This window comes from Chiloscyllium plagiosum, chromosome 16 (assembly GCF_004010195.1).
Source record: "Chiloscyllium plagiosum isolate BGI_BamShark_2017 chromosome 16, ASM401019v2, whole genome shotgun sequence".
Classification (NCBI taxonomy): Eukaryota; Metazoa; Chordata; class Chondrichthyes; order Orectolobiformes; family Hemiscylliidae; genus Chiloscyllium; species Chiloscyllium plagiosum.
In genome coordinates, this window is record NC_057725.1 from 33,918,138 (window position 1) to 33,943,301 (window position 25,164).

The window sequence follows — 25,164 nt, forward strand, 5'->3', positions numbered from 1 at the left end:
GATATGGAAGGATCCCTTGGGGCCTTGGAGGGAAGTAAGGGGAGAGGTGTAGGCACAAGTTTTGCATTTCTTGCGGTTGCAGGGGAAGATGCCAGGAGTGGAGGTTAGGTTGGTGGTGTGGAGCTAATGAGGGAGTGGTCTTTCAGGAACGCTGATAGGGGAGGGAAATATATCCTTGGTGGTGGGGTCTGTTTGGAGGTGGCGGAAATGACGAAGGATGATACGATGTATCTGGAGGTTGGTGGGGTGGTAGGTGAGGACCAGTGGGGTGGCGATTTGGAGGGGCGGGGTTCAAGGGCGGGGGAGCGGGAAGTGGAGGAGATGCGGTGGAGAGCATCGTCAACCACATCTGAGGGGAAATTGCGGTCTTTAACCTTGCCCCTCCAATCGCCAAGGACAAGTGGCTGAACACTAACTCCCCCTCCCACTCCACCAAGGACATGCAGGTCCTTGGCCTCCTCCATCATCAGACCATGGCAACACGACACCTGGAGGAAGAGCGCCTCATTTTCCGCCTAGGAACCCTCCAACCACAAGGGATGAATGCAGATTTCTCCAGCTTTCTCATTTCCCCTCCCCCCATCTTATCTCAGTCCCAACCCTTGGACCCAGCACCGCCTTCTTGACCTGCAATCTTCTTCCCGACCTCTCCGCCCTATCGCCCTTACCTTAACCTCCTTCCACCTATCGCATTACCAAAGCCCCTCCCCCAAGTCCCTCCTCCCTATCTTTTATCTTAGCCTGCTTGGCACACCCTCCTCATTCCTGAAGAAGGGCTTATGCCCGAAACGTCGATTCTCCTGCTCTTTTGATGCTGCCTGACCTGCTGCGCTTTTCCAGCAACACATTTTTCAGCTCTGATCTCTAGCATCTGCAGTCCTCAATTTCTGCTAGTGCAAAGAAGAGATGACCCAGGAAAACTCAGAGGTAAATCTATCGAGGAAAATTGACAAAGCTGACTGGTTTTGAAGCAATCTTTGTTTGTAAATCTTAATTGGGATATTTTATCGGACCAGTATTATAGAGTGGGAAGTAAAAGATAGGTTTAAGAAAAAGGAGTTGTAAATAGTGGTTTTAATGTTCACTGTTGAACTTTAAAGTAAAAAATTAACAATTTTATTCTTTAATAGTGAAACCTGGGATAGTTCTTTTCCTCTCAATTTAACAGATTATGGTGCGAAATGAACTTCTGTGTGTCGGGTTTAAATTAGCAGAGGAGTTTACCCCGTGTCGTAAAAATACCATTTGGCAACCTTATGAGTGCATGTACAATGACAATCAAACCAGCATCTGGAGTCAAAATTTAAATATCTTACCGTTGCAATACCAGGTAACCAAGAAGAGATTTGTTTGAACTCAATCCACAAATTTTATTTATTACTGCCTCAAAGGCATCTTTTCATAATAGCCACTTAATGTGGCACCTGAGTGTCTAATCAAAACAACCCATTCATCTAACCAGCATACCTATTAGATACAAACAAAACAAATCCTTCCTCAACAATTTAGCACCTCTGATAATAAGCTGCCTCACTGACAGTAAGCGAGAATGTCACTTCTGTGCTCAAGAAAACATATCCCCAAATCTTCATTTTCAATGAATAGAACTTATTAACTATGATAGCAAGCTAATTCATAGAATCCCTACTCTGTGGAAACAGGCTGTTTGGTCCAGCAAGTCTGCACTGACTCCCTGAACAGCATTCCCCCCACGCTATCCCTGTAACCCTGCATATACCATTACTAACACAACTAACCTGCCCATCTTTGTACTGCAGAGGAAATCTGAGCACCCAGTGGAAACCCGTGCAGATACGGGTACAATGTGCAAACTCCACAAAGTCGTCCTAGGTTGGGATCAAATGCACTGGCGCTGTGAGGCTGCAGTGCTGAACGGAGCCTCTGTGATGCCCCTTGTAGACTCTCTGTCCAGAGAAAATACTGAATGCAAACATAAGGAGCCACATATATGTCTAATCACATGGCATATACCTACACTGCAATTACCAGAGTCAGCAAGAAGCCTTGTGTATGATGTTTGGACTTCTCCAGAGCTCTCTATCCACCAGAAGACTCATTGTTAATGCTAGTAAATTGCAAAGCAGGGCAATTTGGATGGCATGCTCCACCTAGTGTTGCAGTATCAATTTTTACAGACTAAAAATTGAATGCCATATGAGCTTTCTGGATGGCACCACTGTACAACTTTAACACTGAGGAGGTTAGGTCAAAGCTTGATCATGTTGAACTGTCAATTCACAATGATATGCAAATTTTAATTTAAAAATTAACATTTTGACTAAGTATTTGGTCATCCCTTTCAAAATTGTCACCTTTCCACTGGATTTCAACTTACATCCTTCTGGATTGCTTTGGGATATTTGCCTATTTCAAAAGGTGCTACGTTGTTGCTATCAGCAATAAATGATAGAATCACTATAGTGCAGGAGGCCATTCAACCCATCATATTTACATCAACTCTCTGAAATAACCATGTTGGCTTAATTGCCATGCATGTTACTTCTGTTCAGTCATCTAATGTCAATTTCAATGCCTTGACTGAACCTCCTAGCACCACACTTCCGAGCAGCAAATTGCAAATCCTAACCACTGAACAAGTTCTCATATTGTTTTTACTTCTACTGCAGAAAACTTTAAAAATGTGTACTCATGTTCTTGATCCTTTTACAAGTGATGTGAACACACTTTCTCCTTGCTTACTCTGCCCAGACCCCTCATGATTTTGAAAATGTCAATCAAATCTTCTCCAATCTGTATTCATAATTGAAGTTTCTCATCCACTGATCTATTTCTAGTAAGTTTCATCTGTCCTCACTCAATGCATTCACATCCTTCCAAGTGTGTCGCCCAGAACTGTACACAATACCCTACGTAAGGTTGAACTAGTGTCGGATTTATACTCTGCATATCTTCTCTGCTGAATGTAGGTTTGCTTGCTAAGCTGGAAAGTTTATTTTCAGATGTTTCGTCACCATACTAGGTAACATCTTCAGTGAGCCTCTGGACGAAGCACTACCCGTGATTCTTGCTTTCTATTTAAGCAGGAAACACCAGCAGTGCTTTGTCTGGAGGCTCACTGAAGATGTTACCTAGTATGGTGACGAAACGTCTGAAAATGTACCTTCCAGCTCAGTGAGCAAACCTACATCTAGAACCTCAACCTGAGCTACAAATGTTCTCTATACTCTTGCACTCTACATCCCTATTAAAAGTACGTTGGACACTATGCTTTATTAACTATGCACTCCATCTGTCATATTACTTTTAATGTTGAGCATATATACACAAGGTCCCTCCACTCCTTCACACCCCCTAGAATAGCACCCTCGATTGCATACTGTCATTGTGTTCTTTCTACCATAACACATCATCTCTCACTTCTCATTAAATGTCAACAAACACTTATCAGCCCACTCCACCAACTTGTCAATGTCCTTTTGAAGTCCCACAGTCCTCCCTACAATTAGAATGATTCCAAATTTCATATTTCCTGCAACCTAAATTGTCCCTTATGTCCAAGATCTATTTTGTTGTTAAAAATCAGAAAAGGCAACGATGAGCTTGCAAAGGCCCTGACATTAATTTTCAAATCCTCTCTGGCCAAAGGAGAGGTACCAGAGGACTGAAGGACAACTAATGTGTTAGCATTTTTCAAAAAAGACTGTAGGGATAAACCAGGGGACTATAGGTCAGTGAGGCTAACATTAGTGATTGGGAAGTATTTGCAAAAAAACTGAGGGGCAGGTCTAAGCAAAGTTAAAACAAGCTCTCAGTGCTGTAGCAACTATAGGGGGCAGCTAATTAAGCAAATTAAGTAAAATGGTTAAATCTAATTTTAGACACAGGATAGGCAGAGAGTATAAATGCAAGATCTATAGTGCTCCTAGCTTCCGAAGACACGGTGGGGACAGACAAAGACCAGATGTAACAGCTCAGAAATTGAGTGAGACCAACAGCTGATTGGTAAGTAAATCCTGGTGGCTATTTCCAAACTATTATTTGCTCAGTCATTGTTCAAGCAAGGCTTTGGACTAGTTTGGTTTACTTCAAAATAAATTGCAGATACCTGTAAGAATAACAGGGTTGCAATAATAGAGGTTTTTAACTTTCCAAGCATAGACTGGAACTGCCATTGTCTTAAGGGCTTGTATTGGAAGGAATAATTTCTCAATGAATACATAGATGGCCCTGCTAGAGAAGGGGCAAAGCTGGACCTCCTCTTGGAAAATAAGGCTGGGGAAATGACTGAGGTGTTATTGGGAAGTAGCTTAAAAATGTGCTGCTGGAAAAGCGCAGCAGGTCAGGCAGCATCAAAGGAGAATCAATGTTTCGGGCAAAAGCCCTTCTTCAGGAATAAGGAGGGTGTGCCAAGCAGGCTAAGATAAAAGGTAGGGCATTGGGAATGCGATAGATGGAAGGAGATTAAGGTGAGGGTGATAGGCCGGAGAGGGGGTGGGGGCGGAGAGGTCGGGCAGAAGATTGCAGGTCAAGAAGGCGGTGCTGAGTCTGAGGGTTGGCACTGCGAAATGGTGGGGGGAGGGGAAATGAGGAAGCTGGAGAAATCTGCATTCATCCCTGGTGGTTGGAGGGTTCCGAGGCGGAAGATGAGGGGCTCTTCATCCAGGCGTAGTGTTGCCATGGTCTAGCGATGGAAGAGGCCAAGGACCTGCGGAGTGGGAGGGGGAGTTAAAGTGTTCTGAGGAAAAGGTGGGGGGTGGTGCCAGTGTAGCTGCGGAAGATGGACTGTTCCACATATCCAACGAAGAGGCAGGCATAGCTCGGGCCCATGCGGGTGCCCATGGCTACTCCTTTGGTTTGGAGGAAGTGGGAGGATTGGAAGGAGAAGTTGTTAAGAGTGAGAACCCTCCAACCACAAGGGGTGAATGGAGATTTCAGTCCCAACCCTCAGACTCAGCACCGCCGCCTTGACCTGCAATCTTCTTCCCGACCTCTCCGCCCCCACCCCCTCTCCGGCCTATCACCCTCACCTTAACCTCCTTCCATCTATCGCATTCCCAATGCCCTACCTTTTATCTTAGCCTGCTTGGCACACCCTCCTTATTCCTGAAGAAGGGCTTTTGCCCGAAACATTGATTCTCCTTTGATGCTGCCTGACCTGCTGCGCTTTTCCAGCAGCACATTTTTCAGCTCTGATCCCTAGCATCTGCAGTCCTCACTTTCTCCTAGTTATTGGGAAGCACTTTGGGACCAGGACTATAATTTTATTAAATTAGTTATGGAAAAGGACTGTTCCACAAATTAAAGTTTTAAATTGGGGCAAGGCTAATTCTAATGGTATTAGACAGGGACTGTCAAACATTGATTGGCAGAGGCTGTTAGCAGGTAAAGGGATAGCTGGCAAATGAGAGGTTTTCAAAAGTGAGGTAAGAGTTCAGAGTCAGCTTGGTCCTGTTAGAGGGAAGGAAAAGGCTTGCAGGAGTATGGAACACTGGATGACTGAGGCTCTGGTGAAGAGTAAGGACGCCCATGTCAGCTATAGGCAGTTGGGATCAAGTGAATCACTTGAGTTCAGAAGGGCTAGGAGGTTACTTAAGAGGAAAATCAGGAGGGCAAAATGGGACATGAGATAGCTTTAGCAGAGAAGGTGAAGAAGAATCCAAGAGATTCCAAGTACATTAAGGGCAAAAGAGTAACTAGGGAGAGAATAGGCTCCCTTAAAGATCAATCAGGTCATTTCTGGGTTGACCCACAGGAGATGGGTGAGATCTTACATGAATATTTCTCATCAGGATTTTACTGAAAAGAAAGGCATGGAAGCTAGGAAACTCACGTAAGTAAATAGTCATAGAGATGAACAGCATGGAAACAGACCCTTCGGTCCAACCCGTCCATGCCGACCAGATATCCCAACCCAATCTAGTCCCCCCTGCCAGCACCTGGCCCATATTCCTCCAACCCTTCCTATTCAGATACCCATCCAAATGCCTCTTACATGTTGCAATTGTATCAGCCTCCACCACTTCCTTAGGCAGCTCATCCCATACACTTACTACCCTCTGTTTGAAAAATTTGCCCCGTAGATCTCTTTGATATCTTTCCCCTCTCACCCTAAACCTATGCCCTCTAGTTCTGGACTCCCCAACCCCAGGGAAGAGACTTTGCCTATTTACCCTATCCATGCCCCTCATAATTTTGTAAACCTCTAAGGTCACCCCTCAGCCTCCGATGCTCCAGGGAAAACAGCCACAGCCTGTTCAGCCTCTCCCTATAGCTCAAATCTTCCAACCCTGGCAACATCCTTGTAAATCTTTTCTGAACAGTTTTCAAGTTTCACAACATCATTCCGATAGAAAGGGGACCAGAATTGCACACAATATTCCAAAAGTGGCCTAACCAATGTCCTGTACAGCTGCAACGTGACCTCCCAACTCCTGTACTCAATACTCTGACCAATAAAAGAAAGCACACCAAACGCCCTCTTCACTAACCTATCTACCGAGGAGTCCACTTTCAAGGAGCTGTGAACCTGCACTGTGAACCAGCAACACTCCCTAGGCCCTTACCATTAAGTGTACAAGTCCTGCTAAGATTTGCTTTCTCAAAATGCAGCACCTCGCATTTATCTGAATTAAACTCCATCTGCCATTTCTCAGCCCATTGGCCCATCTGGTCAAGATCCTGTTGTAATCTGAGATAACCCTCTTCGGTGTCCACTGCACTTCCAATTTTGGTGTCAACTGCAATCTTACTAACTGTACCTCTTATACTCGCATCCAAATTATTTATGTAAATGACAAAAAGTAGAGGACCCAGCACCAATCCTTGTGACACTCCAATGGTCACAGGCCTTCACTCTGGAAAAACAACCCTCCACCACCACCCTCTGTCTTCTACCTTTAAGCCAGTTCTGTATCCAAATGGCAAGTTCTCCCTGTATTCTGTGAGATCTAACCTTGCTAATCAGTCTCCCATGGGAACCTTGTCGAATGCCTTACTGAAGTCCATATAGATCACACCTACTGCTCTGCCCTCATCAATCCTCTTTGTTACTTCATCAAAAAACTCAATCCAAGTTTGAGACATGATTTCCCATGCACAAAGCCATGTTGACTATCCCTAATCAGTCCTTGCCTTTCCAAATACATGAACATCCTGTCCCTCAGGATTCCCTCCAGCAACTTGCCCACCACTGACGTCAGGCTCACTGGTCTATATTTCCCTGGCTTGTCCTTACCACCCTTCATAAACAGTGGCATCTAGTTAGCCAACCTCCAGTTTTCCGGCACCTCACCTGTGACTCTCGATGATACAAATACCTCAGCAAGAGGCCCAGAAATCACTTCTCTAGCTTCCCACAGAGTTCTAGGGTACACTGAAAACAGCCCACATTACAGGAGAGGTGTTGCAAGTCTTTAAAACACAAACAGATAAATCCTGGGGCCTGATCAACTGTATGCCAGGACATTGTGGGAAGCGAGGGGAGGAATGGTGGGGCCCCTACTCGAGATAATAGTATCATGGACCACCATGGGGGAGTTACTGGAAGATTATTTAAGAAAGGCTGCAAGGAAAAACCAGGGAATTACAGATTAGCGAACCTAACATCCGTGGTGGTTAAGTTGTTGGAGGGGATTCTGAGAGACAGGATCTAGATGCATTTCGAAAGGCAAGAACTGACTAAGGATAGTCAGCATGGTTTTGTGAATGGGCAATCATATCTCAATTTTGAGTTTTTATTTGGAAGGTGACCAAGCAGACAGATTAGGGTGGTGTAAATCTACATGGACCTTAGAAAGGTCGTTTAAAGGTTCTTTCATTTGGGAAGTGAAAAAGAACAGAAAAGTAGTTTCAATTACCTTAACAGCAGAAACTCTTGCTCTTAGTATTTTTTCATAGTAATAATATTGGATCAAAAAACCTATTGAGCACTACACTGATAATACTGATCATTATGGGATAACATATACTTAATAAAATGTTAAAAATCACACAACACCAGGTTATAGTCCAACAGGTTTAATTGGAAGTACACTAGCTTTCGGAGCGATGCTCCTGATGAAGGAGCGTCGCTCCGAAAGCTAGTGTGCTTCCAATTAAATCTGTTGGACTATAACCTGGTGTTGTGTGATTTTTAACTTTGTACACCCCAGTCCAACACCGGCATCTCCGAATCATTAAGAAAATGTGTAAATGATAAAAGATCAATTACTTCCTTGAATCCTCCAAGACTGCAATGTGCTCCTTTTGCCAAGGCCTCGACACTTTATCCTTCCCTCAGCACCTCGTAACCATGAATATACAACACTCAGTCTCACATTCCCTTTAGCCAAGCCTCCAGTACCAAAATATAATTCCACATGGCAATATGTAACTTTAACATACAAATCTTCTTTGCTATACTCTGTGCATTCACATACACGCAGTGTTACCTTGATTTAGAATGTTTTGATTTCTCCCTTACTTGGACTCCATCCATTGATGGATTACTTTATTCTAGTTCAGTGCTATCCGTACCTTCAAGTATTTTTTTTGTACCCTGGTATTTCATCCTCTCATATTTGCTCCTGGTTCATACAACGCTAGAGTTAGTTTAAATCGTGCATAACAGTCCTGGCTCTGTTCAGGTGCAACCTTTCCAGCCTGTACAGGTGCTATCTCCTGCACAGCCCATCCTAGGAATTTAAAACTGAGTCAATAATGAGCAATCAAACTCTTTCTACCTCAAGATTATCTGTATAACATTGGATGGTCTTCCCATCAAACTGAAGTGTGGAATGTTTTGGAACTGTTGCACCAACTAAACACTGACATACAAATTAGGTGGAGATAAAGAATAAACAAACTTACAGTTGTTATGTCGTACCTCATCACATCCCCTGGATGTTCCAAAGCACTTCAGTCAATTAATTAATTCTAAGATGTATTCATTGTTATGATGCAGGCAAATATGGCAGTCAGTGCCTACAGTAAGGATACACAAACAATTAAGCTGTTTTTGGTGGCAGTGTTTAAATGGAGGAATGCTGGCCAGGAGAACTGAGCTCCTCTTCTTCAAACTGTTCCATGGAATCTCTACCTTTCACCTGAAAAAGCAGAATGGGCCTTTTTTTAAAGATCTCTAAAGGATTATACCCCTGACAATGCAGCAATTTTTCAATACTATACCTGGAATGTAGTTCAAACCTACTAAGCAAAAGTGCAATTGACTGCTATCTTTATAGCATTCGAATATAAATTGTGACTAGCGTAAACATATTCCAACCAAAACTATCTTTAAATGACAAACAAAGTACTGCGAGGGCTTTCAAAAGTAAATTGAATAGCAAATTCACATCTTCCTTTTCCCATACACCATTATAATCGAGTACAGAAACAAACTTTCAGCTTACCTTCCCAGCTCCCATGAGCCTTAAGAATTTTAACTTCCGCTCATCGTCACCCAAATCAGCTGATTCCCAGGTTGTGCTACATCCTTTATTCTGCAAAAGAAAGAAGGTAATAAACACTGGAGAAAGAAGAAAAAAAACTCACTCACATCTGAGTAATTACTTTTTGTGACCATGTGCACTATAATTGTAGTGTTGGTGATTGAACATCTAAGGGGGAGGGTGATGGCCTTGTGGTATTATCGCACTACTATTAATCCAGAGACCCGGATTTTGTTCTGGGCACCTGTGTTTAACTCCCGCTAGGGCAGATGGTGGAATTTGAATTCAATAAAACTCCAGAATTAAGAGTCTAATAGAGCCATAGAGATGTACAGCACAAAAACAGACCCTTCGGTCCAAATCTTCCGCACCGACCAAATAGCCCAATCCAATCGAGTCCCACCTGCCAGCAGCCAGCCCACATCCTTCCAAACCCTTTCTATTCATATACCCATCCAGGTGCCTTTCAAATGTTCCAATCGTATGAGCCTCCACCACTTCCTCTGGCAGCTCATTGCATATACATACAACCCTCTGCATGTCATGAAATCACTGCTGATTGTCAGATGTTTTGGGGAAAGTGCAGTGCAGTGTGCCCACTTTAAATGGTCATTCAGAGAATTATTCACAGCACAGAAGGCCATTTGGCACTACTTATCTCATTCAAAATTGCACATATCAAGCTGCATGGTCAAGTAGTCTCTGAGCAGACAGCAGGTACTAACCAGCTATTTTGACAAAAGAGACACTGACAAAAAGACTTGAATAATACCCCAGCAATGAAGCAAATCCAAGGGGAAAAGAGGAAGGCAGGATAAGTACAGCTGTGTGTTCAGCTAGGTTTGCAATATCATACACAGAAGGCATTCCAAGATTCACTAGGCTGATCCCTGCAAAGGCAGGATCATCCCATTTGGAGATTGAAGAGACCGGGTCTAGATTTCCTGCAGTTTAACTAAATGAGAGATGCCATTGCTAAGCCTTACAACATTCTACAGAACTCGACAAAGTAAATACTGAGGCTGTTTAACCTGCTGCAGGTATAGATCCAGGGTCCATTGCCTCAGAATGAAAGGCGGACTACTTAGGGGTTGAGATAAGGTGAGATTTCCTCACTCAGAGGTTGGTTAATCCTTGGAATTCTACCTGCAGGGCTGTACAGCCTTAATCTTGGAGTGGACTCATATTTCCTGATATTTAAGATATCAAAGGCTTTTGGAATAACACAGGAAATGAGTATTGATGCAGATGTTCAGTCAGGATCAAGGTAAATGCCAAAGCAGGTTCGTCGGACTGAATGGTCGCGTACTGCTCCCATCTCTTATGTTCATAATAAACAGGGCTGGGTGCAGCAGGTAAACGCCTGATGAAGGGCTCCTGCCCGAAACGTCAGTTTTCCTACTCCTCGGATGCTGCGCTTTTCCAGCATCACTTTAATCGACCCCTGCAGCAAGTAAACGTGGTGGGGGGGGGGGGGGGGGGTGGAAGTTTGTTTTTAATTTGTCTAGAAACAAAGGTGGTGGAGGAATAAAATAAGATGCTCCAGTATCTGGGGAAAGACAACACGTTCCCGGGGGCTCTCAGTAATCAGTACGAAGGGGCTGTGGGTGACCTGGAGCTGGTGGGAGATTCCCCCAGGATTCCTCCTGCACCACCCGCATCCGACCCGAGATCACAGGCCTCAGGCCCCACCACCAGCTCCAGCTCCAGCTCCAACCCCAACCCCGGGCCCGGGCCGAAAAACAAAAGGTGCATTACGTTCGGAGAAGCGGGCCTCTTGGCGCCGTGCGGCTCGGACTCGGCCTGCTCCCGAGGGCGGCCTCTCGCCTTCTCACCATCCGCCGAGCTCATCCCGATCCCGATCCCGATCCCGTTTCCCCCAAGTGCGGGCCCGCCTTCCCAGCGCGCACTGGCCGAGTTGCGCTGCGCTGCACCCTGGGGCTTGTAGTCCCGATCTTCCCTCACTGCGGCCGAAGTCTCCTCACCCATACTACAATTCCCGGCATGCACCACTCGCATAGGCCCCCATTTACTGCCTGCTGTGCCGCAAGAGTTACATTGCCAACTTCAAATAAAAGCAATGAGGCTATTAGTGCATTGCAAGAGGGTCACTAATAGAAAGGCAACTGCTTAAGTATTCCCCTTCCAACCCAAACTGAGGAGGCTTTTTGGTTGGAGTTAATCCAAGATATGAGTAATTTTCAATAAACTTCACAAGTTAAATGGCCACTTCATTGTCAGTGTCCAAATGAGACCATGTTATGCTTTTCACAGTTCCAGATGGCTCCGGGTAAGCTGCCAACTGCCCACTTTGAAATACCCAGGGACTTTTTGTAAGGTGGATGCTAAAGAGCATGGAGCAGTCATGTTGCTACATGGATACAAATCTCACTGCAGCAGTTGCAGGGATGTAGTTTAATTAAAAAATGAAATAGGGGTCGATGTCACGGAGGACCTCCAGGAGGTGAAGGGCCTCCAAGATAACCTTCCGGTCCAGGGTCCGCTCTGTGAAGCGGGATGAGATGTGCTCACGATTCTTCTTCCAGAAGGTGCACAAAGAGAATTCCGTGCTCAGCAGCCTGAAGGATGACGTTGGCTCGATAACGTCATCTCAGGCTGACATCATGAGGATCAGCAAATCCTTCTATGCGAGTCTATACGACTTGAAGCCAACCGACAGCGTGGCCTCCCAGTCGTTCCTGTCCTCTATCACGGACGTCTTAAACGACAGAACACGAGAGAGGCTGGACGTGCCACTATCTCTGGATGAGCTGACCAAGGCCCTCGAGTCCTTCGAAAAGAATAAAACTCCCGGAAGCGACAGCTTACCGGTCGAGCTCTATTCTGCTCTGTGGGACTTGTTTGGCCACGACCTGCTGGAGGTATATGTCAGTATGCTTCTGGCAGGTACGTGAATGAATCCATGAGGAAAGGCATCATCACCCTCATCTACAAGCGGAATGGGGAGAGGGAGGAAATCAGAAATTAGAGACCAATCTCACTATTGAATGCGGATTACAAAATCTTGTCAAATGTCATCGCCAACTGGGTCAGGTCTGCTCTGGGATCAGTGATTCACCCTGACCAAACCTGTGCTGTACCAGGCAGGAAGATCGCTGAGAGTCTCGCACTCCTCAGGGATACGATCGCCTATGTGCAGGACAGAGGATTGGACACCTGCCTCATCAGCCTGGACCAGGAGAAAACCTTTGACAGGATATCACATATGTATATGAGAGATGTTCTCTCAAAAATGGGCTTTGGAGAGGGAATCTGTAACTGGATCAGACTGCTCTACACCAATGTTGTCAGTGCAGTCTAAATCAATGGGTGGGAATCAAATAGCTTCCCAGTCAGATCTGGAGTCAGGCAGGTCTGCTCTCTCTCCCCTGCCTAGTTTGTGTGCTGCATTGAGCCATTTGCTGAGTCCATCAGGAAAGATAAGAGCCTGAGAGGGATGACTATTCCTGGCAGCGGGGGCCTACAGGTTCAGGCCTCTCTGTACATCAATGACGTTGCCGTTTTCTGCTCGCATCCACTGTCCATGCACAGACTCATGTGCATATGTGACCAGTTTGAACGGGCCTCGGGGGCCAAGGTCAACTGCGGCAAGTGCGAGGCCATGCTCTTCGGGAACTGGGCCGACCAATCCTCCATCACCTTCACCTTTGGGACTGACCACCTGAAGGTGCTGGGTATTTGGTTTGGAGAGGCTGGGGCTTGCGCCAAGTCTTGGGAGGAGCGTATCAGGAAAATGAGGCAGAAACTGGGCAGATAGAAGCTATGGTCGCTCCCCATTGCAGGAAAAAACCTGGTCATCAGGTGTGAGGCACTGTCAGTGTTGTTATATGTGGCACAACTCTGGCCTATTCCCAAAACCTGTGCCGTCACAGTCACCTGGGCAATCTTCCATTTTATATGGAGATCAAAGATGGACCGTGTCCAAAGGGACTCAATGTATAAAAATCTGGGCAACGGGGGAAAAAAACACACCCAATGCCACTCTCACCCTGATGGCTCCCCGTTACGCAAACACCAAGTGTCATTACGTACTGAGGTTCTGCCTGTCCTCGGCAAAGGATGGGCCTGGCCTCGCTGCCGTGGAATGCTCCAAGTATCACCTGCCCTTTGTGGAGAAATTCATGAAGAAAAACACCTTTGACCACAAGGCCATCAGGAAGTGGTCAGCACATGGTGTCCTTGAGACCCTTCGGGAAAAGGAGAGGGCGGATCCTGTCGAGCAGTTCCCTGGCCAGACTGTCAAAGTCATTTGGCAGAATGCCTCATTGCCAGAACTTTCCAACAAGCACCAAGACATGGCTTGGCTGATGGTGAGAAGGGCTGTGCCTGTGAGATCCTTTATGCACACCCAGACTCTCTGCCGCACCGCACGCTGCCCTCGAAGCGGCTGTGGGGGGGACGAGACTGTCACACACCTCCTTCTGGAATGTGCCTACGCAAAGGAAGTCTGGAGAAGAATAGAACATAGAACATAGAACATAGAAGAATACAGCGCAGTACAGGCCCTTGGGCCCTCGATGTTGCGCCGATCCAAGCCCACCTAAACTACACTAACCCACTATCCAACATATACCTATCCAATGCCCTCTTAAATGCCCATAAAGAGGGAGAGTCCACCACTGTTACTGGCAGGGCATTCCATGAACTAACGACTCGCTGAGTGAAGAACCTACCCCTAACATCAGTCCTATATCTACCCCCCCTTAATTTAAAGCTATGCCCCCTTGTAATACCCGACTCAATACGCAGGAAAAGGTTCATACTGTCGACCCTATCTAACCCCCTAATCATCTTGTACACCTCAATCAAGTCACCCCTAAACCTTCTTTTCTCTAGTGAAAACAGCCCCAAGTGCCTCAGTCTTTCCTCATACAATTTTCCTTCCATACCAGGCAACATCCTGGTAAACCTCCTCTGCACCCGCTCCAATGCCTCCACATCCTTCCTATAGTATGGCGACCAAAACTGCACACAATATTCCAGATGCGGCCGTACCAGAGTCTTATACAACTGCATCATGACCTCAGGACTCCGGAACTCAATTCCTCTACCAATAAAAGCCAATACGCCATATGCCTTCCTCACCGCACTATTTACCTGGGTGGCAACTTTCAGAGATCTGTGTACATGGACACCAAGATCCCTCTGCTCATCCACACTAACAAGTATCCGACCATTAGCCCAGTACCCCATCTAAAGGCATCGAGAGCATTGATACATACCACATGCTCCTTCTCCAAGGGAAGTCTGGAGAGGAATGCAGTGGTGTTTGTTGAGGTTCATCCCGAGCAGCTCTGTGATACTGGACTCCATGCTCTACGGTCTGTTCCCCGGGTCGCACACCGAGACGAACATCAACTGTGCCTGGAGGATCATCAACTCGGTCAAAGACGCTCTTTGGTCTGTCTGAAACCTGTTGATCTTCCAGCTGAAGGAGCTGACCCCGACTGAGTGTTGCAGACTGGCATATTCCAAGGTCCAGGACTACGTGTTGAGGGACACGCTGAAGCTTGGGGCAGCTGCTGCCAAGGTGCGGTTAGGGAAAGACCACCGTGTAACGTCTGCCTGCCAAAGAAGAACAGAGGGCCCACTCAGTAAGTGGGTTCTGCTGAAGCCTCAGCTAAATATATGGATGGTAAACATACAGACCTGTATATACGAATGATTAATTCCGATCTCTGTATGTAAAGGAATGGAAAGTGCACCTATGAATGGCACCACCAAGATCATCATAATATTTTATGAATAAAGTATATTTTTGAAATAAAATTTTAAAATGAAATAAAACTTGATATGAAAAATAATATTGAAACCACCAGAGTGCCACACACATTCATCTGGTTCACCAGAAGAAAATCAATCTATTCCTGATCTGTGACTTCAGGCCCACTGGTTGACTCTTAACTCCTAGAATTACATAGGCAGTCAGTTCAAGGGCACTTAGGGATGGAGCAAAACTGCTGCTTTTGCCACTGATGCTCACTTTCTAAGAATTATGAATATATAAATTTTAAGTTGCTGCTGGCATTAGTTTTGAGATCGAGATTGCAAACTTACAATTAAAGTTATTAATTTTATCAAAAATAAAGCATGAAACTGAATAAAGGGAAATGTGAAAGTTTTATAAATCTGCATGATAAACTGAAGTTGATGGCTTTAAACTGAAGAAGAGCTTCAATCTGAAATGCTAACGCTTTTGTTTTACCTGTGCATCTACATTGTTTTGAGACTGGTTCGAACTTTTAAAAAGTGCACATATATGGTACTTTTCCATTCCTCAACTGAAGCTGCTAACTTTTGTTAAAATGCTGCTCTGCAGGTCTCATACATTTCCAAATTAAATTTGATTTATTACCATGTATACCTAAGTACAGTGAAAAGCTTTGTTTGCAAGCAGTACAAGCAGATCATAGTAAGCAAGGATGTACAGATCAGAGGGTGAAAAAAAAACTTGGACAGAGTGAGGCATACAAGTTACACCTTGCCAGGCAAAAACAACATTAACAAGATCAACATTATTTGAAGTTAGAGTCCATTCATCAGTGCAATAGTGGCAGGGAAGAACCTGTTATTGAACCTGTTGGTGCATGTGTTCAAGCTTCTGTATCTTCTGCCTAATGGAAGAGTTGTAGGAGAGCATTGCTGGGGTGGGATGGATCTTTGATGATGTTGGCCATCTTTCCGCAGCAATGAGAGGTGTAAATGGAGTCCATGGGTGGGAGTTTGGCTTCTGTGATGGCCTGGGCTGTGCACACAATCTTCTGTAGTTTCTTATGATCCTGGGCAGAGCAGTTGCGGTACCAGACCATATGCACTCGAACAGTATGCTTTCAATGATGCATCTGTAAAAGTTGGTGCTTTATGGACATGCCAAATTTCCTGAGCTGCCGGAGGGAGAAGAGGTATTGTTTTGTTTTCTTTATCATAGTATCTACATGAGAAGTCCAGGACAGGTTACAGTCACTCCTAGGAACTTGATGCTCTCAACCCTCTCAAACTCCTCCTTTGTTCTCCCTTCTTTCTGCAGTCAATGATCAGTTCTTTCGTTTTGCCGACAGTAAGAGAGAGAGGTTGTTTTCATTGCAGCATGTCACCAAGCCCTCCATCTCCTCCCTGTATTCTGACTCATTGTTTGATATCTGTCCTACCACGGTGGTGTCATCAGCAAATTTGTAGATAGTGTTCATTTAGAATTTGGCAACACAGTTGTGGGTGTACAATAGGGGGCTGAGAACGCATCCTTAGGGGGCTCCAATGTTGACTGTTATTGTGGAGGAGGTGGAGTTGTCAAACTTCACTGATTGCAGTCTGTGGGTCAGGAAGATGAGAATTCAGTTGCAGAGGGCAGAACTGAGACCTAGGCCTCAGAGTTTTGAGATTAGTCTACAGGGGATAATGGTGTTGACGGCAGAGCTGCAGTCAATAAGCAGGAGTATGACATAGGTGTCCTTGTTGTCCAGATGTTCTAGGGATGAGTGCAAGGCTAGGGATATGGCATCCATTGTGGACTTATTATGCTAGTAAGCAAATTGCTGGGGATCAAGGCAGACTTGGAGAGCAGAGTTGATGTTGGCCATGACCAGCCTCTCGAAGCACTTCATGATTATGGAGGTCAGATCAACTGGGCGGTCGTCATTAAGGCACACTGCATGTGCTTTCTTAGGTACTGGGATGACGGTGGTCTCCTTGAAGCAGTTGGGAACTTCAGCTTGTAACAGGGAGAGGTTGAAGATGTCAGTGAATACCTTTGCCAGCTGGTTTGCTGCCAGACCTGAATGAAGAATTGTCAAAATTTATCCATATGCTGTTTAAATGTGCCAGTTAACAAATATTTTTGCAACATAAACTTATTTGAAATGTAGAAAGATCGATGAATATTCTTAGGACCAATCAAGGACAGATGAAATGTTTTGTTTCTCTCCTTGTTTGATTGTAACTGGTGAGTTTGAAAAGTGGCCTGGGTAAAAACATTAAACTAATAATATAAGCTATGAAATGCAACAAATCCACTTAAAATCCCTGCACACAGCTACAGATTAAAAGAGGTAGGTAAACTTGGCCAAATACTAGATAATGAAAAGTAAAATAGTTACTTCACAGTCTATAGCTGGTATTTTGGTCTGACTGTAACTCACAGGCATTCTGAACATGCAAACATACATACAAAGTCACACGTTAGGAGCCAAAATAGGCCATTCAGCCCTTCAATTTTGCTCTGTCATTCAATAATGTTATGGCTGAATTATCTGTCTTCCAAATTTCACATACCTATATGACCTTTGATAACCTTTGATTCCCTTGACTAACAATAAATGTTTATCGCTAACTTAAATATATTGAATTAACATATTTCCACTGCTTTCCAAGGCAGGGAGTTCCAAAGTTGCACAACTTTCTTAAAAGTCGAAGAGTGTGGTGCTGGAAAAGCACAGCCCATCAGGCAGCATCCAAGGAACAGGAGAGTTAACATTTCAGGCACAAGTCCTTCATCAGGAATGAGGCTTGTGGGCCAAGGGACCTGAGAGATAAATGGGAGGGGGATGGAGCTGGGGGGAAGGTAGCTGGGAATACGATAGGTAAATTAAGGTAGGGGTGAAAGTGATAGGTTGGAGAGGAGGGTGGAGAAGATAAGTGGGAACAAAGATGGACAGGTAGGACCATTCAAGAGGGCGGTGCCAAGTTAGAAGGTTGGGACTGGGTTAAGATGGTGGAGGAGAAATGGGGAAATTGGTGAAATCCACATCGATCCAGTGTGGTTGGAGCATCCCCAGGCAGAAGGTGGGGTGTTCTTCCTCCAGATTAGAGGGAGGAAGGTTGAGCGGTGACTTAATTGAGACATATAAGATAATCAGAGGGTTAGATAGCGTGGACAGCGAGTGCCTTTTTCCTTGGATGGTGATGGGGGACATAGCTTTAAATTGAGGGGTGATAGATATAGGACAGATGTCAGAGGTAGTTTCTTTACTCTGAGAGTAGTAGGGGCGTGGAACGCACTGCCTGTAACAGTAGTAGACCCGCCAACTTTAAGGGCATTTAAATGGTCATTGGATAAACATATGGATTAAAATGGAATACTTTAGGATAGACAGGCTTCAGATTGGTTCCACAGGGTCAGCGTAACATCAAGGGCCAAAGGGCCTGTACTGCGCTGGAATATTCTATATTCTATATTTTAATATGTCAGGTGATTAGGGTTTGGCAATGGAAGAAGCCCAGGACCTGCGTGTCCTTGGCGGAGTGGGAGGGCAAGTTAAAGTCCCAGAATGGTGGAGTTGGTAAGTGTGGGTTTCCCAGAAATGTTCTCTAAAACAATCTGCAAATTGTCTTCTGTCTCCCAAATGCAGAAGAGACCACATCAGGTGCAATGGATACAGTAGATGACGTGTAGAAGTACAGGTAAATTTCTGGTGGATGTGGAAGGATCCTTTGGGGCCTTGGATGGAGGTGAGGGGGGAGGTGGGGGTGCAGGTTTTGCACTTCAGGGGAAGGTGCTGGGAGGGGAGGGCGGTTGGTGGGGGACATGGACCTGACAAGAGAGTCGTGGAGGGAATGGTCCCTCTGAAATGCAGATATGGGTGGGGAGGGAAAATGTATCTCTGGTACGGTTGTTTATAGGTGCCGGAAATGGTGTAAGATGATGCGATGTATCCGGAGGTTCGTAGGGTGGAAGGTGAGGACCGGGAGGGGGTTCTATCCTTGTTGCAGTTGGAGGGGTGAGGTTCAAGGGCGGACATGTAGGAAGTGGAGGAGATGCGCTGGAGTGCATCATCGACCACATGGGAGGGGAAATTGTGGTCTTTGAAAAAGGATGTTCTGTGGTAGAATTGGTCCCCCGGGAGAAAATGCGGTGAAGGCTGAGGAATTGGGAATAAGGGATAGCGTTTTTACAGAAGGCAGTGTGGCAGGAGGTGTAGTCCAGATAGCTGTGGGAGTTGGTGGGTTTGTAGTGGGTGTCCTTGTTGAGTCGGTCGCCGGAAATGGAGATGGAGAAGTCCAGGAAGGGGATGGAGGTATCAGAGTTGGTCAACTAAACTTGAGGTTGAGGTAAAAGGTATTTGTGAAGTTGATGAAGTGTTCAATCTCCTCATGGGAACTGCGTCAATACAGTCATCGATGTAGCGGGGGAAATGATGGGGAATGGTGCCAGTGTAACTGTGGAAGTTGGATACTTTAACTCTTCCTCCCACTCTGCCAAGGACATGCAGGTCCTGGGCCTCCTCCATCGCTAAACTCTAACCACCCGATGACTGGAGGAAGAATGCCTAATCGTTTGCCTTGGGACCCTCCAACCACACTGGATCAATGTGGATTTCACCAGTTTCCCCATTTCCCTTCCCCTCACCTTATCGCAGTCCCAACATTCCAACTCAGCATCACCCTCTTGAATGATCTTACCCGTCCATCTTCCTTGCCACCTATCTGCTCCACCCTCCTCTCCGACCTATCACTTTCTCCCCCACCTTCATCTACCTATCGCATTCCCAGCTATCTTCCTGCCAGCCCTATCCCCTCCCATTTATCTCTCAGCCCTCTTGGCCCACAAGCCTCATTCCTGATGAAGGGTTCATGCCCGAAATGTCGATTCTCCTGCTCCTCGGACGTTTTTTCAGCACCACACTCTTCAATCCTGATCTCCAGCATCTGCAGTCTTCACTTTTTCCAAACTTCTTAAAACAAAAAAATCCCCTCATCTCTGCACTTAGTTTAAAACTGTGTGGGCCATAGTTCTGGATTTGCCTAATATTCTTTCCATATTGACCTTGTGAAGGCCTTTCAAGTTCTTATAAGGTTCCATCAAATCATTTCTCGTCTTCTAAACTCTGATGAAAATAAGCTCAACCTGTTCAATCTTTCCTCATAAGACAATCCAGGTATGAATTTCTCCAAACTGCCTCCAATGCATTTGCACCCTGAAATAGGAAGTCCAAAATGGCATACTGATTCAAGATGTGGCCTCACCAATAGCCTGCAGAATTGAATCTTAGCATTCTTGTTGTAATAAATGATAGTAATCTATTGGCATTCATAATCACTTGCTCATTCCTCTATACCAACTTTTTGTGGTTCAGGCACTAGAAAACATAAATGTCTCTGTACCTTGGAATTCCGCAGTCACTCCCTTTTAAGTGGTTCTCTTTTTTTTAATTTTTCCTGCCAGAGTGAACAACTTCACATTTTCCTACATTATATTCCATCTGCCATATTTTGCCCAGTCACTTAACCATTTAATTGGTATGGAACGTTATGTCATCTTTGCAACATTTTCCTACCTATTTTTGTAACATCTGTAAGTTTAACAATCATACATTTTGTTCCCCTCATCTAAGTAATTGATATAAACTGTAAGAAGTTGAGGACCAGCTAGACCCCTGTGGGATGTGACTCGTGGGATGGGTCAATCCGCAAAAGACCCATTAATGCATTCTGTATGATCTGACAGTCAGACAATCTTCTACTCATTCAAGTATGCTCCCCCTATACTATGAGGTTCAACTTTGTATGAGAATCTTTCATGTGGATCATTGTCAAATGCCTTCTAGAAATCCAGATACAGTACATCAATGGAATCCCTTTTATCCATAGCTCATGTTACTCCTTCAAACATTCCAATAAATTGGTTAAATATGATTTCTCTTTCACAAAAATGACTCTTCCTCAATACATTGAGTTTCTCCAAGTTTTCGGTTATATTCTCTTCAATGATCAATTTTAGCACCTTCTCCATGATGGATATCAACTCACCTGGAGGTTTCTGTTTTTTTTAACTTCCATCCCTTTTGAAGAGAAGGGTTATAGCTGCTGCTTTCCAGTCTAATGAAACATTTCCAGAATTTAATGAAGTTTGGAAATTGTCACCAAAGCATCTATCACCTCATTGGCCACTTCTTTTAAGACCTTAGGATGAAGTCCATCAGGACCCAAAGACTTATCAACACTAGCTTCATTAGTTTGGTCAGTACTGTTTCCCTAGTGGTTATAATTTCACCAAGTTTCTCTTTTCTTTCAAGCCCCTGATTAACTTGTATTGCAGGGATGTGTTTTTGTATCCTCTATAGTGAAGCAAAGTATTTATTCTTGACATTCTCCATTTCCTGACTTGTGCACTTTAATTCTCATACTAACCTGTTCAAAGTTTGTGAGAAGATTTGTAGCTGGGGTGCTCATTGTTGTGATTCTGTTCACCGAGCTGGGAATTTGTGTTGCAGAACGTTTCGTCCCCTGTCTAGGTGACATCCTCAGTGCTTGGGAGTCTCCTGTGAAGCGCTTCTGTGATGTTTCCTCTGGCTTTTATAGTGGTTTGTTTCTGCCGCTTCCGGTTGTCAGTTCCAGCTGTCCGCTGCAGTGGCCGGTATATTGGGTCCAAGTCGATGTGTTTGTTGATAGAATCTATGGATGAGATTCATACTAACCCTCCAGAGGGGTGACACTCAACATACTTACTCTTTTTCTTTTGAGGAATCGACAGATCTCTTTCTAACAATTTTTGAGTGGAATTTCCTCTGCCCCTGAATGACTTGGGAAATGGCAAGTCAGTGGGAAAGTATGGTGAGATTGGCAGAAATGAGATTCTCAACATCAAGAAAAGAAAAGCCCAATTTTGGTTGTGAATGGTGAAAGGCCGGTTTGCATGTATAGTATTTGCATGACATTAGTGCCCATTCTTGCCTCATTGGTACTTATTTCCCTATTCTACCAAGTGCTGGTTAGAAACTAGACAGCTACAATTCTCAATATGAAAGTCAAAACAGATGCCTGACGACTCCACTGTGGGATTGTGTTCAAATAACGCCTGAAATCAGTGAGTGGTAAAAAGAGCCTCGTTTATTCAGCAATCACAGCACAAATTCGAGGTGGCGATAGAATCCCGAGAAACAGTACTTACAAGAGCCCTTTTATGCACAATTCTTATATATAGTAAAATTCTATTACTATATTATTACATTTTTATCTATAGTACACAAAGGTTTGAGGGACTTCTGTCCTGGGAGACAGGAGATGGATTAAAATGTGCCAAATGCTGGCTGTTACTTTTGATGGGATTAAGGATGTCTGTCCGGTTTGCTTGCATAATTAAGAAGTGTTAATCCTTTTGTGTTTTAAATTAATAAACATTAGTAAAAGTACTATGCCTATATGCTCTAAATAGGTTAGAAATTGTACCTGCACTTCATAAAAGAATCAAGGATATTAAATTGATTACTGCCGTTGGGTTGTGAAATTTATTTACTATTTGCCGGTATGAGTTTCATTCATTCATGCAATTTCATGGAAGCACTGTTTTGTCAGTTTGTTTCTTAAAGGGACAATGGCCCAGTTAAAAAGGTAATTAATAGGTACTTTATCTACTCAGGTCCAGGAGAGGTTGGTAAGGGCTGATTGATATTATAATATTTCATGGAAACTTGATGGAATGGTATTGTTGTATATGCTTCACTTATTCAGAGGTAAACACTGCATGTAACAAGTAGCAGAATGTGAGGACTGCACATGCTGAAGATCAGAGACACTGTTTGTGGCAAGGGCATATAAGGTGTGAAAATGCAGTAATGAGTTTGAAAGGATTGTTTTTAAATTTGGATACTACAGAACCACTGTTTTATGAATGAATGAGTGAGACCCTGTTATAATAAATAATAGGTTAGTAAAGGATAATGAATAAACGAACGGCAACCCAGTATTAATGAATTTAGCAAGCTGGTGAATGAGTGAATAAAGGTGGCCAATAACACAATATCTCACACCACTCTGCCACTTGGTCCTCTGGGCCTCCTTGAAAAATAGTCACCAACATTTCAGGGCACACTCCATGGGCAGTGATTGCTCTCATCCCTCTGTATTGTATTTTTACCAGTCCTTCCACATCCTGATGGCATATTTCTGACTCACTTATCTTATAGTCTCCACTTCAATGCTTCACTTTGGAGTTCTTTGGCACCTCTCATTTAATGCTGCTAAACAGGCCACTTTGCAGGTAAGGACAAGCATCCATGTAATGGATTGGACTAGGTTGCTTTTCAGGGCCCCTTGCTTGATCTCTTAGCCTTCATTAACTTTGCACCTACTTGGGTACTCACAGCATCTCTATCTTGCTTTGGTTTCTTTTCATGAGCTAGGCCACAGTCAGTTCTAGGGTCAGCTCAATGAAGGTTTAAGGGTGTTATCGTGGGCCACTATTGTGGTAGGGAAGTTGGGTGGCAAGTCAGTTGTGGGAATTTCAGGCAGCATATTGAGATGCAATGAGAACAATAATTGCGAAGGGGGGCCATTCAGTATATAAGCAGGGAGATAAAGTCATGCATTACTTCAAGAGTAGGGAGTCAGAACCATTGTTCAATGTTATGGGGAGGGGGCAGGTTGGGGGAAGCGGTGTTGTCAATGGTGTTCAATGGCTGACATAACTTATCTGTACAGCTGGAGTTCAGGAGATAGTGTTGAAAGATGAAATGGTAAATGTTGTCTTGCAATGTGTGATATTCCTGAATGGTTTGACAGGAATTCTAAAGAAGAATGAGAAATGTAAGTAGTTGAGGGGTCCTCTGTACCAAGAAAAATCTGCTTTGCCTTCCATATTCATGTGAATTATGTGAATCATGAAAGTGGAAAATGGCTCACTGGGCATGCAAGTTGTACATGAGTGATGTGCGGATCTTCAGTGGACAATCTTATTAATAAGGCTCTTCACAGTTATGTTAAAACCATCTGTAATCATGATGCCCTGCATGTGGAATACAAAATCTGGTCACAAGCAATCTTGACCAAGTCATTGGTTATTACAGATTAGTTCATGCTGACTGCTTACATTACAGAATTAGAGAATCACAATTATTATAGCACAGATGGAGGTAACGTGGCACATTGTGTCTGCAAAGATTCTATTATCCAGGGGCCAATCTCCTGTTTCTACCCCATATTCCTGCTCACCATTTCTTCCAATGCCATTTTGAATGCTTCAATTGAACCTACCTCCACCATATTACTAAGCAGTGCAATCAATACCGTAAATACTAGCTGTCCAGAAACGTTTTTCTTACTTCACCCTTGCTTCATTTGCACATCACTTTAAATCTATGTTTTGTCATTTTTTTTTACTTTATGATCCCTTTCCACTTTCTCCAGCCCAATGATGATTTTGAAAACTTCTAGCACACCTTGTCTCAATTTCTCTCCAAGGAGAACAGTCCCAACTTCTTTAATCTATCTTCAGAACTGAAGTTTCTCATTCCTTTAACCACTCGTGTAAATCGCATCTGCACTCTCTCCAATGCATTCACATATTTCGTATATTTTGGCACCCACAACTATATATATTACTAAGTATTTGTTCTCTTTCTGATATTCCCCACACAGGTTCATTGGAGCTGTGACCAGTGGATCCAACCAGAATGAAATAAGAGTCATTGTCACTTTGGCTGCAGTGCTATGAAGGGAAAACTGAGGACTACAGATGCTGGAGATCAGAGCTGAAAATGTGTTGCTGGAAAAGCGCAGCAGGTCAAGCAGCATCCAAGGAGCAGAAGAACGATGTTTCGGGCATGAGCCCTTCTTCAGGAATGAGGAAAGTGTGTCCAGCAGGCTAAGATAAAAGGTAGGGAGGAGGGACTTGGGGGAGGGGCGTTGGAAATGTGATAGGTGGAATGAGGTCGAGGTGAGGGTGATGGGCCGGAGTGGAGGCGGAGAGGTCAGGAAGAAGATTGCAGGTTAGGAAGGCGGTGCTGAGTTCGAGGGATTTGAC

General features: G+C 44.4%; 1 protein-coding gene across 1 annotated transcript in view; it reads right to left on the bottom strand.

Annotated features, from left to right (window-relative positions):
- c16h11orf58 (chromosome 16 C11orf58 homolog) overlaps window positions 1-11,444 on the bottom strand; it is a 19,446-nt gene extending 8,002 nt beyond the window's left edge. The window contains exons 1-2 of the mRNA XM_043705788.1: window positions 11,169-11,444; window positions 9,372-9,461 (exon numbers count right to left, since the gene is read on the bottom strand). Of these exons, the coding sequence (XP_043561723.1) occupies window positions 9,372-9,461; window positions 11,169-11,429 (351 nt within the window). The 5' untranslated portion in view covers window positions 11,430-11,444. The remainder of the gene's footprint in view (window positions 1-9,371; window positions 9,462-11,168) is intronic.
- Window positions 11,445-25,164: the final 13,720 nt, after the last annotated feature.